This window comes from Vidua chalybeata, chromosome 14 (assembly GCF_026979565.1).
Source record: "Vidua chalybeata isolate OUT-0048 chromosome 14, bVidCha1 merged haplotype, whole genome shotgun sequence".
Classification (NCBI taxonomy): domain Eukaryota; kingdom Metazoa; phylum Chordata; class Aves; order Passeriformes; family Viduidae; genus Vidua; species Vidua chalybeata.
In genome coordinates, this window is record NC_071543.1 from 19,043,455 (window position 1) to 19,056,881 (window position 13,427).

Consider the following 13,427-nt stretch of genomic DNA (forward strand, 5'->3'; position numbering starts at 1 on the left):
CCCATGCCAGCCAGGGTCCTGCACAGTGCAGGGACAGCACTGGGCCAGGTGTGCAGGTGTGACAATGGGGCATCCTGCATGGTCTGCACCCCCAGCAGGGCCAGCTGGGGAGGAGCTGGCACCCACACTGCTTCCAACTACCTTTGAAAAAAACTCCTGTGAAGGCAAGTGTCTCCTCCCCCGAGCATCGCCGCACTCAGAATCCTCCTGCCAAGCAGCCACCTCCAGCCTCCCGGCCACCTGGAGCCAGCCTGGCCTGGCCACCCCCACCTGGGCACTTCTGAGGCTCTCTGCAGCGTCTGGGGACGAGACATCCACCCATGGCCACACGTCAGGGCTGCCCCAGAAGCCACAGGTGAGTGCTGGCTGCTCCCCCCTGCCCATCCTCCATCACTGTCTCACCCTGGGGTGCCCAGCACACAGAAACCACCAGAGCCTGCTCTGCCCAGCACACAGAAACCACCACAGCCTGCTCTGCCCAGCACACAGAAACCACCACAGCCTGCCCTGTGCAGCACACAGAAACCACCAAAGCCCTCTCTGCCCAGCACACAGAAACCACCACAGCCTGCTCTGCCCAGCACACAGAAACCACCACAGCCTGCTCTGCCCAGCACACAGAAACCACCACAGCCTGCTCTGCCCAGCACACAGAAGCCACCACAGCCTGCTCTGCCCAGCACACAGAAACCACCACAGCCCTCTCTGCCCAGCACACAGAAACCACCACAGCCCTCTCTGCCCAGCACACAGAAGCCAGCAGTGCCCATGTGCTCAGCACACAGAAACCACCAAAGCCCTCTCTGCCCAGCACACAGAAGCCAGCAGTGCCCATGTGCCCAGCACACAGAAACCACCACAGCACTCTCTGCCCAGCACACAGAAGCCAGCAGTGCCCGTGTGCTCAGGACCTACAACTGCAGGTAAAGATACCTTTGTTTAAGTGCACCTGCGGGTCTGCTTTGGTTTCTGCCCGCTGTGGCAGCGCTGGCACCGCAGAGCCGCGGGCAGCAGCTCAGCACCAAGGCACTGCTGAGGCCCCGGGCACGAGTCCTGCCCGCAGCACTCACCTCCGGCAGCGGCATGCCGTTGATGATGAGGTCGGGCTGCTGGGGGCTCTGCCCCGTGAAGGTGTGGTGGTAGATGTGGTTGGAGCCGGCGTTCCTGCTGTTCTGGCTCTCCACGTTGAGGAAGGTGCTCTCGGAGCGGCGGCAGCCCAGCGGCAGGGTCTGCTGGTGGTAGTCGAAGTAGTTGAGGGAGGAGGTGAGGGAGGAGCAGCTCACAACGTTCATTTTATCCGTCTCCTCCACGTCCCGCGGCACCAGGCGGATATCGTTCTTGCTGATCTTCTTCTTCTTGCTTGACTTCTTCTGATGCCCGTAGGAGTACTCCGCGATTCTGGGGGACAGAGGGAAAATGAGAAGCTGAGAGCATCCTAAACCCTGCCCCGCTCTGTTCCCACACAGGAACCCAGAGGGCTTGGCCCCCACCTCCATGTAGGCTTCTTAGTCATGCACGCTACGTCATGGTTTGGGTCTGGTGGCACAACACGGTCCTTAGCTTATTTTCACATGTATAACGTTTTCAGGTCAAACACGTGAAAAAAAAAAAGGGAAGGAAGGATGCTTCTGTTTTGATCTAGTGTATGTAATTGCTGATATTTAGTTACTAGAAGTAAAGTTCAGCCTGCGGAAGAGAAAAATGGAGATGTTAAAACCCGTGAACTGAAAAGGGTACCTGCATTCATCTCCATGCATAATAAGGACTTTAAACGTGATTTAATTTGGTCCCCATAATGAAAATTCAAAGTGAATAGCAGATTTTTTTCCCCAGTTCATTTTCCATAGCAGTAAATAAAGCAGACCCAGAAGCAGTCCTAGCTGGCAAGCTCAATTCTCTCACACTCCAAAGGCTGTTTGTTTATTAATGCTTTATCTAAATTGCTGGTGTTTTGACTGTCTCCTGATCATACCTGATCTTTTCTCCAGCTGAATTCCATTCCTGCCTCACACTGACACGCACATCCCCTTCTGCTGGGAAATGCTTTCACCTTCTCAAAATCTGAGAACAACAACCGTGTGTTTTGCAAAGAAAAATGATCCTTTTTGACCTTTTTATTTTACTGCAAGCTTGTTTTTCTCTGCCTTTCCTTCCCTCTTTGCTTCCCACCTGCCAAAAGAATCAACTGACGAAGTGTCTTGTTTGCCTTCTGCAAAACACCAGAGGAAAAAAAGTTACTGCAAAACACCACCCAAGCAAATAATGACAAATTATTTGCACCTTGCATTAGGGTCTGCTCGGCTCAGAGTGACTGTGGCTCATCTTCCCACAGGGAGCACCACAACAGTCCCTGCCATGAATTTGTACATGCACAGCACTGGGCAACTCGGTTATTTCCTAGGGAAGCACATCAAATGCTATGCACAGTCAGAAATGCATATTTGAAAGTCAGGATTTTGCTCCTCTTCTTGTTATGATAACAGCATTAAAAAAAAAAAATAAATAAATCCAATAGCTGCAACAGAAACAACGGGATGAATAAATAATACAGTTTATCCGGAAAGGCAAATCTTGGACAAATATTCTTGTTCCAGAAAGCTAATTGCCTGAGCATGAAAATGCCACTAAGTCGAACAGCCCTCATATGTGCCTCATAAATTAACACGTCATTTGAAGAGTCTCCAGCAGCTCTGGTGAAGAATCTCTAACACAAGGCACTGCAAAGCCCAAAGGCGTGGGGAGAGGGTGCCCCATGGTCGCTGCCGCTGCTGAGCCTGCCTGGAGCTTCCCCACCTCTGCAGCTGACTCCTGCTCAGACACACACCGACAACAGCCCGAGCACCCCCCTGAGTGTGCAAATAAATCACAGGAAGGCAGGGATTGCTGTTGTGCCAACAGTCTATACGCTGCTGGCTCGTCTAACAATGCTTGATGAAGCTTTAATTGTTTTGTTTACCTAAATGTTTAAGTTTGGCAATGCGAGAGCCCAATTATTTCCTGCAGGCATTCATTTTTCTGTCCTTTCTCTATTGACCAATTATTTAATTAAACCGCACTTCATTAATCCCTAAGCCGTCACAGTAAACCCAAAGCTTATACGTATGTGGGTAGCTCTTAGGGGCACCACCACAACATGATTTTTATCCATTCAGGTCCTATCCCCTTTTAATGGGCCGAGCTGGCAAGAAATCTGGTCTGTGAGCTTTCACTTGAAGCTAGGCATCCCATAATACAGCACAGACCGACCTTTATTTGCAGATGATTTTTCCCCCATCGAGCAAAAAGGCTTATATACGCACTTTACGCTGTGAAAACGGGGTACAATGCCCCGACTCTCCGGCATTATTTCTGCGTAAATAAAACTTTAAAGACCGCACATCCCCCCGCGCCGCTGGATTGCCAGGGGCGAGCGTGCGTTTCCAAGGTAGAGCGAAATTAATTTCCATCCCTCCTCTCTGAAACGACTCGGTGCCGAAGGAATGGAGAAGTCATGGCTATTTCACTAGTAACAGGATTAAACCATTTATGAGGCATTGCAGCTGCTCTTTTATGGCATCTGATTGATATTCATGTGTGGTTAGCATTTGTCTCCTAACTTGTGTAACACAGAGAATAGTAAAAGAGAGACAATAATCGCCAGGCTGTTACATATTCAGGGGACTGGATTTCCCCCTATCAGCCTTTCAGCGGCTCCGGGCGCGGGGCTGCCCTCCCCTCCGGCATTTCGGACCGCGGAGCGCTCACCCAGCCCGGGCAAAGCGACAGAGCGATGCAAAAATCAAAAATCCCACCCCCCCCCCCCCCCCCCGCCAACACCGGCCCCATCCCCGCCGGCCGTGCCCGCTCCGGAGCCGGCCGGGGGGGGCTCTCCGCCGCTCTCCGCCGCTGGCCCCGCGGTGGCCGTGGCGAGCAAGCCGCAGCGGGCACACAATAGCTCCTTTGAGCGGCCGGCGAGGCTGAGGGATGCCACCGCTGCGGGGATGCTGCGGCGGCCGGGCGGCTTTCCCCCCTCGCCAGCCCGGTGGAGCTGCGCTGGGCACGGGGGGCTGCCCTCGGGAACCAGCCATGCCCCTGGTAAAGCCGTTCTCCCCGCACGGAAAATCGGGGGTGCTGCAACAGATTGTCAAGCCGCGCGATTAAGTCGATTCGTTACTCTGCTCTCCTCGCAGGGAGCAATTCCTTAAAGCTTTGCAGGAAATTTTCTTACAGGGACAGGAGCCTCAGTTTTGTTCCTGAGGCAAATCCAGCCCTCCTCACCAACCCAAGTATCCAGCAGCAAAAGCAAAAGTAACCGCGATGGCAAAAATCAAAGCAGACCCGCAGGTGCACATAAACAAAGGTATCTTTACCTGCAGTTGTAGGTCCTGATTTCCTTGTTATCCCTTTTGCACTTGACTGCCACAAAGATCATGGTGACAAAAAGAATGGCTGCAATAGACCCCAGGGCAATAATGAAAATCAAGGAGAGGTTAACAGATCCTATGGACTCCTGGGCATCCAGGGCTGGAGACAGGTATATCAAAATCAAGGCAGAAGCCGAGAGAGATGTTTTCCCATGGTCATGAGCCACCACGATGAGCTCATAGGCTGTTTTGGCGTTCTCCCCAAAGGCTCTGGTGGTCCTTATCTCTCCATTGACCTGGTCGATCTCAAAAAATCCTCTGTCTCCTTCCACCATTTCGTAGGAAAGTCTGCCATTTTCACCCTCATCATAGTCATCTGCCTTGACCACTGTCACCAAGTAGCCAACCCCCGCGTTCCTGGGGATGTACACCTCAGCCGTCCCATTGACCAGCGGCGGGGCCGTGATCACGGGCGTGTTGTCATTGACGTCCAGGACGATCACCCTGACGGTGGCATTGCTCTGCAGAGAGGGATTACCCCCATCTTTTGCCAAGACCTTGAACTCAAAGGCCTTGGTCTGTTCGTGATTGAAGGACCTCAAAGCATAGATATCTCCAGAGTTGGGGTTGATGGAGACGTAGGTGAAAACAGGCATGTCCCTGACTTGGGAGGGCACGATCTGGTAGGACACGCTGCCATTGAGGCCCAGGTCAGGGTCTCTGGCCGACACCGAGAGGAGGTAGGCCCCCGGGGTGTTGTTCTCCTGCACAATGACCTGGTAATAGGGCTTGGAGAAGTGGGGATGGTTGTCATTCTCATCGGTGATCTTGACGGTGAAGGATTTGGTGGCCTGCAGGGAAGGGATGCCATTATCCCTAGCCTGGATGGTGAGGTTGTACTGGTCCCTCTGCTCCCGGTCCAGCCGCCCGTCCACCAGGATGGTGGAGAAGCTCTCGTACTCCTGGAGTCGAAAAGGCACGTTGCCCAGGAGCTTGCACTGCACGCGCCCGTTGGCCCCGGAGTCGCGATCCGAGACGCGCACCAGGGCGATGACGTACCCCGGCGGGGCGCTCTCGCTCACCTCCACCAGCTCGCTGTTGACAGACAGCAGGTTGATGAGGGGCGGGTTGTCGTTGGCATCCTGCACGCTAACGGTCACTTTGCAATGGGCAGGGATGGAGTTAGGCCCCAAGTCCTTGGCCTGCACGTCCAGCTCGTAGACGTGACCCTCCTCGTAGTCGATGGCGCCGCTCACCGTGATCAGGCCACTCTGGGGGTCGATTTGGAAGAGCTCCCGGGCCCGCTCAGAGACGTAGCTGTGGAAGGAGTAGAGGACCTGGCCGTTGGTGCCCTCGTCGGGGTCAGAGGCATTGAGGCGGATGACTGGCGTCCCCGGTGGGGCATTTTCAGGCACGCTGACGGTGTAGGCTGGCTCCTCGAAGAGCGGGTTGTTGTCGTTGGAGTCGATGACGCGGATGCTGAGCTCCACTGTGCCAAAGTTGGGCGGGTCGCCACCATCCAGCGCCGTGATCACGTAGCTGTAGTGGGACTGGGTCTCACGGTCCAGGCTCTTCTCCACCACCAGCTCAGCAAAACGCGACCCGTCGCCCCGTGTCTTGGTCTCCAGCCCAAAGAGGTCATTGGGGGTGATCTCGTAGCTCTGCACACCAAAGCTGCCCGAGTCCGGGTCATAGGCACTCTCCAGTGGCACCCGGGTGCCAGGGCTGGCCGTCTCCGAGATCTCCAGCTCGATTTGGTCCGTGGGGAAGCTGGGCGCATTGTCGTTTAGGTCCTTGATCTCCAGCTTGATCACGCAGATCTCCATGGAGCTGGACATCACCTCCAGCGAGATGACACACTTGGGGCTCTGCCGGCACAGCAGGTCCCTGTCGATCTTCTGCTTGGTCACCAGCAGCCCGGACCCGGGGCTGATGTCCACCAAGTGGGGGGCCGAGTTGGAGACCACCCGGAAGGCGGCGGGCTGCCGGGGGTCCAGCACGAAACCGGCGTCCCGGGCGTCCTTGGCGACGTTGGCGATCACCGTGCCGGCCCGCTGCTCCTCCTCCACCGAGTACTTGAGGTTGACGAGGGCCCCGGCGCCGGCCCACAGCAAGGCGGCCCCGAGCAGCGCCGGGAGAGCCCCCATGGCCGCGCCGCCCGCTCCGCCCGCCGCGCCGCGCCCCGACGGCCGCCGGCCGCGCGCCTCAGGGGCCCGCCGCGCTCATGCGGGCAGCGCCCGCCGGGCTGCCCCGGCGGCGGGCGGGCGGGCGGGCGGGCGGCTGCGGGCACCGGAGCCGCGCTTCCCCCGCGCGCACGCCAACGCCGTCCGCTCAGGCGCTCCGTGCCGGCGGCGCCGCGGAAGGGCCGGGCATGGCGAGCGGGCGCGGGAGCAGAAGCGGGGCGCTGAGCCGAGCGGTACCGAGGCGAGGAGCCGAGCCGAGCCGAGCCGTGCGGTGCGGTGCAGCGCCGAGCCCGCTCCCGCCGGCGCTCGCTGCGGCGGCCGCACGCCACTGCCCGCAGTCCGGAGCGCCGGCGGGCGGCGCGGGGGCGGGCGGCGCGGGGGCGGGCGGCGCCGAGCCGCGGCCAATGGGCGCTCGGGGGCGGGGCCGGCGCGCCGCGCCGCCGCCAATGGGATCGCGCCGCCGGCCGGGGGCGGGGCCGGGGCGGGGCCGGGGCGGGGCCGGCGGCGCGGACGGGAGCGGAGCGGGCGCGGAGCGGAGCGGGACGGGGCCGCTGCCCAAGCCGGGAGCCCGCTGTCCCCGCTGTCCCTGCTGTCCCCGCTGTCCCTGCTGTCCCCGCTGTCCCCGCTGTCCCTGCTCCCCCGCCCCGCTGCCCGGGAGCTGCGGGCGCACTGGTGTTTTGGCTCCGCGGCCGCGGTCACCGGCGATTACTTCTTTAGCGAGTGCGCGCTGGGCGGTGGCGGATCTCCGCGGGCAGCGCGGGGACCACCCGATCCCGCGGAGCGCCCCAAGTCGGTTCAATAGAGACGGAACCCTCTGGGGCAGGAGGACCCCGCCCGCCGGGCAGTGCTCCCGGGAGCCGGCACGGGGCCCGGGACCGCCCAACGCCCCCGGGAGGCTCCAGCCCCGCAGCGCTCGCTGCACCGTGCTGATCCCTGGAGAAACCACCGCGGTACCGTGTCCTCCTAACGATGAAATAAAGCGTTCCCGTGTGCCCGTGCCTTACCTCCCGTCTCCGCGAGTGCCGTCCGCAGGGTCCCGGCGGCTCTGTACAGGGCCGGGGGAAGGTGACAGCGGGAGGACCCCGGCGGGTCGCGGCTCGGACACCTCCCAACGCGCCGTTCCCCTCCGCGGCGTTACAGAGGGGCCGGTGCCGGTGTCGGCAAACCGCCCCGCAGCCCGCCGGTCAGCAGCGGTCAGGCGGCGTGGGGCGGGGGCGGGCGGGCAGCAGGGGGTCCGGTGCACCTGTCGCGGCACAGGTCCCATTAGGTGGTTGGCGTCGGGAACCGACGCCCGGGCGGTGCCGCGCCCCGCGGGCTCGGCCCGGCCCGGCCCAGCCCGGCCCAGCCCGACCCGGTCCCGCCCCGCCCGGCCCGGCCCGGCCTGGTCCTGCCCGGTCCTGCCCCGCCCGGTCCTGCCCCGCCCGGCCCGGCCCCGCCCGGCCCAGCCCGGTCCTGCCCCGCCCGGCCCGGCCCGATCCTGCCCCGCCCGGCCCGGCCCGGTCCTGCCCCGCCCGGCCCGGCCCGGTCCTGCCCCGCCCGGCCCGGCCGCGCCGTCGGGCCCCGCCGCGCCTTCCCAGGCACAAGGGCGCCATCTCGCGGCCGCGCGCGGGACGGCACCGGCCCGGCCCGGGAACGGCGATACCGAGACACCGGGACAACGGGACAACGGGATACCGGGATACCGGGACAACGGGACACAGAGACACCGGGACACCGGGATACCGGGACACAGAGACACAGAGACACCGGGACACAGAGACACCGGGACAACGGGACACAGAGACACCGGGACACAGAGACACCGGGACAACGGGACACAGAGACACCGGGACAACGGGACACCAGGACACAGAGACACCGGGAGACAGAGACACCGGGACACCGAGACACAGAGACACCGGGACAACGGGACACCAAAACACCGGGACGCCGGGACACCGGGAGACAGAGACACCGGGACACCGAAACAACGGACACCGAGACACTGGGACACCGAGACACTGGGATACCAAGACACTGGGACACCGGGACACCGGGATACCGGGACAATGGGACACCGGGAGACAGAGACACCGGGACACCGGGATACCGAGACAACGGGACACCGAGACACCTGGGCGGGGCTCGTCGGGCGGCACGGGCCCCTCCCGGCTGGGAGGGCCTGTAGACGGTGACCGGGATACCGCCTGCCGCCAGGGACAGCATCCATCCACGATCACCGTCCCTGGGACAGCATCCGTTCAGAGACACCGTCCCCGTGACACCGCCCGTCCGGTGACACCACCTCTCCGGCGGCACCTGTCCCGGCCAGCACCCGCCCTTTGACTCCATCCCCCGGGACAGGGACATCCCTCCGGGGACACCACGCCGTGAGATGCCCCCGCCCAGGGCGGGACACAGTGCCCAGGGACAGCCGAGGGGAGCCCCCTCCTTCCCGCAGGACCCCTCCAATTCCGCTGCCGTGTCCTGGAGCAGCGGGACAAAAGCCGGCAGAGGAAAGAGCCTTTGCCAGGTGCTCCTCTTCTCTCCGGAAAGCAGCGCCGTAGATCACTGTGACCCACGGGGAGCGGCAGTGGGACGTGGAGGGGTGGCACTTGGGGACGGCACGAGGGGGAAAAGCCCTGTCGAAGTCTTCCATGAAAAAATTAATTCTGATGGCTTGAACTGTGCCATGTGGATTGAAAACCTGGCTGAGGGATCATAAACAAAGGGTAATTAGAAGCAGGGGGAGGTGTTTATGGGGTACTGCAGGGATCTAGGTTAGGGCTGCTCTCATTTAATACCCTCATTAATGACCTGGAAAGAGGGAGTAAACTACACATTAATGAATTTGGCAGATGATGCTATACTGGGAGGTGCTGTGAGCTCCAGCAAGCATAGAAAATTAACACAAAAAGGGCCTAGTGAGATTAGAAATATGGGCAGGAAGCAGCGAGAGGAGCTGCGCCGTGGACAGATGTGAGCGAGCGCGGCTGGGACGCAAAGGCGAGTCGGAGCGACAGCAGGACAGGCAGCGATGGCTGAGCCGAGCCAAGCCAAGCCAAGCCAAGCCAAGATCCAGAGCGACGCCGCAGAGAAAGGCCTGGGGCCAGGGGTCAGCAAGGGGGACGCAGGAGGCTGCTGTGCAGCAGGGACGGGCCAGCCCCGGCGGTTTTGGGTCCCGCGCATCCGAGGGCGGCGGGAGGCGCTGCGAGGCTCAGGTGTGGCCGCAGCGGCTCCCTCGGCACAGACGCGTTGGCGGCAGTTCAGAGGGGAAGCCACACAAATGATCAAAGGCACGGAGAGACTGATTTCTGAAAGAAGATTAAAAGGCTTAAATATATATATATTGCTTGGTTAAGAGCTGTCCATGGGGAGACAAACTAAGAGCCTTACAGATCTGGTTGGAGTAAATAGAGAGGGAGGGAAGGAATTATTTAATAGAGTACAAGGGGCATCACCAGAAGGGATGACAGGAAATGAAGAAATGGAGCATTTAGGCTGAATGTCACAGGGGAAAAAATCCCCTGTGCTGACAGCGAAAATTATGAGACTGCGACGTGGTTCCCTGGAGGGAGAAAGTTCTGTGGCCTGAGATATTTAAAACCAGACAGGATCAGTCTGAATACAAAGGCGCCTGGGATCAGCTACTGGCAGGGGCTGGGCAAAGGAGCAAGAGCTGGGCAGGGATGCACCTCATTTCCCAGCTCCTTTTCCACTGAAATATTTCCTTATGGATCCCACCTATAAAAAACCTGCTTTTCTTTATTTGTTGCATATAAGTATTTCCGCTGCTATGAAGGAAATCACGGACAATGGGTGCTGTGCCAGTCACCTCATAGCCAGGCAGGGCTGAAAAGGCCCTGAAATCAGAGAAACTTCACCTCTGGGTGGGTACGAAGGGGGATTAGAAGTGGGTCAATAACTGATAGGAGGTTGCTGAGCGTAGAACCTGAATAGTGTGACGTGCCCTGGAGCAAGCACGAGGTCTCCAGGTCTGGCTTCTGTAGAACATCTCATCTCTCAATGCTTTTCTGCAGGATGCTCTCCAGGTGACCGAGGAGAAGCCAGGCCCCAGCTGGCCAACCACCCAGCACCTGTAGCCTTGGTTAGCACCCCACGTGCTCACCTCCAGCTCCCGCTCAGTCTGTCAGAGGCTGTGACGGGATCCCTTTGGAACAAAACGGGATCCCTTTGGAACAAAACAAGCATCGATTGCAGCCCCACCTCTTCCCCATCTCCTGCCTCACTGGAGGTCTGTGCGTGCTGTCAACAAAATGGATTAATAGTCCTATTATCAGCTCAGATGGATGGCCAGGGGAAGGAGAAAACATCGCGTCCCAGGGAACTCGAGTAGGCACATTAATAAAGATGCCACACGAAATCTGAAAGCTTCGCTCCACTCCTTGCAACACAATGAGCTTAGCCAAAGCCAGCACTCCTGTTGCAGTGCACCTGATGATGCCCTCAGCATCACTGCCTGCTGGCCTGGCTGGGAGGGAGGGGGCTGCTGACACGGTGCTCCCCATGTTGCCCTTGGCCAAATCCCCTGCAGGAGCTGGCCCTGCAAGCCCATTTTGTAGCACCTCTGCTGCTGGGGAGCTGCATCATCCCCCTTGGAGCCCGGGGGCCACAGGAGGAGGCTGAGGAGCGGGATGGCACCAGGCCCTGTCACTTGCCCACCTCATTGCTGGGGCTGGGCAGCACGGAACAGAGATCCTGATCTGCCCACACTGTGGAATAAGGAAAGCTCTGAATTGTAAGCGAGAGGTACAGCTTGCAGCCCTTTGTTTGAACACTAACGTGATGACTCCTCTCCAGCCCTCATCCCTGCCAAAAAGTAAATCTCAGCATCTGAAACATGTATATTTAAAACTAAGATATCAAGGGTTTTATTAAACATTCCTTGTGCAGGGATGAGGGAAAAGGAGGAGCAGGGATTGGCCCTTGCTCACAGATATCTGCTCCCTGAGCAGCTCCTGCTCACATCCCTGCCTCTCCTGGGCTGTGGGGCTGCAGAGCAGAGTGGCCTGGGGGATTCAATGCCTGCTCTGCACCCTCCTAGCCCAGGCTCCCTCAGCTCCCTGCACCAGCTGGGGGACCCAAGCCCCCACTCATCCTCTGTTGGAGCCAGGGGGGAGCAAAGCCACGCCCCAGCACCCTGCAGAACTGGGGAGAACATGCACAACACAGTTGGAAATTTTGAAATGTGTTTTAAGCATCAAAGAAGAACTTTAACTTTTTAATTTTTCAGAACCTTTCTTTTAGTTTCTCAGTTCTGAAGTGTTGTTTTTCCCCTTTCCAGCACCTTTTCTTTTAGCTACTAGGTGAAGTAAAATAAATGATGTAGGTTTATTTTTTCCTTTTCTTTTTTTTTTTTTTTTTTTTTTTTTTGCTTATCCAGTTCTGCACAACTTGAAAGCTTTTCAAAGTATCTGGTGTCAGGAGTTACAGTTTAGGTTTCTGGTTTTTCTTCTCCTTGAAATATTTCTAATATCACAGTGAAGTAGAAAACAAAAAAAAACCTGTAGCATAGAAAAAGGAAATGAAGAAAAAGGAAAATTCAGAGCAAAATCCCCAGACCATTCAGCCAAGAAACATCTACTGTGTGATGAGAAAGGGAAGCCCTAAACGGAGAAAAATACAAGTTTTTATATTTAGGAGGGTGTTTGGAAAATGAGACAAAATATTCAGCTTCGATTTAAAGGCTTTTTTCTTTTCATCTCCTGGGAATTCAGTGCCCATTCTCAAGAGGGTTTGGAGTAAGGAGATCCTGGCCAGCTCTGCCCATCACCCCTCTGAGTGCCAAAGCTTATTGAGCATCTGCAGGACTTGCAGACATCTGTCTGGGTAACTCTGTTAGCAGTTTGCACATAATGCAGATAAGAGACTGCTGCTGTAAAATATTGAGTCTTTAGACTATAAAAAACTGTCTTTCTAAGCTGAAATCTAACTTTATTTGTACTCCTGCAATTCCACCCAAGTCAGCAGGGTTTTCTGGCTGTTAGCAAGGGCAGAGTCTGGCACACTCCTTGCACTGAAGAGGTTAAAGTGCCAAAGAGAGGACAACATCACTCTGAGGAATTCGATAAACTCCTATCACTCAATAGTTTAATTCACTTTTACTGATGCAGCATCTTTTATCGAAGATTACATAATGCTGAATAATCATGAAGCACATAATGCAGAGCCAGACAGGCAGTCATAATCAGATTTAAAGCCTATATTATAAAAGTGACAGGTGCAGGGCTAATTCTCTGCTCCAAACTGGTGTCAGTCCAGAGGAAGCCCGCTGGACCCACTCCCAATTTACACAGCCTGCCTGGCAGCACAGAGTGGGGAAAGGGGAGAAGTGATCAGATGGTGCTTTCTGAAGGTACCTGAGGAGCCAGGCAGGCACATCCTGTGTGAACAAAAGCAGCACAGGGCACAGCGAGGAGCTGGGAGGCAGCTGCCTCTCAGAACCTGCACGGGGCAAGAGCAAGGCAAGGGCAGCCAGCATCACAGAACGGTGTGCGTTGGAAGGCACCTGAAGGATCTTCTAGTTCCAAACCTGCCCACAGCCAGGGACACCTTCCACCCTGCCAGGCTGCTCCAAGCCTTGTCCAATGAACACTCACAGAGACGGGGTATCCATGGCTTCTCTGGGCAACCCGTGCCAGGGCCTCCCCACTCTCACAGGGAAGAATTTCTTTCTAGTATCTAACATAAATCTGTCCTCTGTCAGTGTAAAGCCATTTTCCCCTTGCTCTGTCATTCCATGCCCTTGTTCAAATCCCCCTCCAGCTCTCCTATAGCCCCTTCAGGTACTGCAGGGGGCTCTAAGGTCTCCCTGGACCTGAGACACGAAGCAAACAATGCTGCATGATTCAGGGGGCTGCAACAAGCAATACAGCCTTTTCCCTCACCTCACTGCGCTCTG

At 57.6% G+C, this 13,427-nt stretch overlaps 1 protein-coding gene across 2 annotated transcripts in view; it reads right to left on the minus strand.

Annotated features, from left to right (window-relative positions):
• Nucleotides 1-6,490, minus strand: part of PCDH19 (protocadherin 19) — a 57,271-nt gene extending 50,781 nt beyond the window's left edge. For both annotated transcript variants that reach the window (XM_053955679.1, XM_053955678.1), the window contains exons 1-2: nucleotides 4,350-6,490; nucleotides 1,071-1,398 (exon numbers count right to left, since the gene is read on the minus strand). In XM_053955679.1, coding sequence (XP_053811654.1) covers nucleotides 1,071-1,398; nucleotides 4,350-6,490 — 2,469 coding nt within the window. The remainder of the gene's footprint in view (nucleotides 1-1,070; nucleotides 1,399-4,349) is intronic.
• Nucleotides 6,491-13,427: the final 6,937 nt, after the last annotated feature.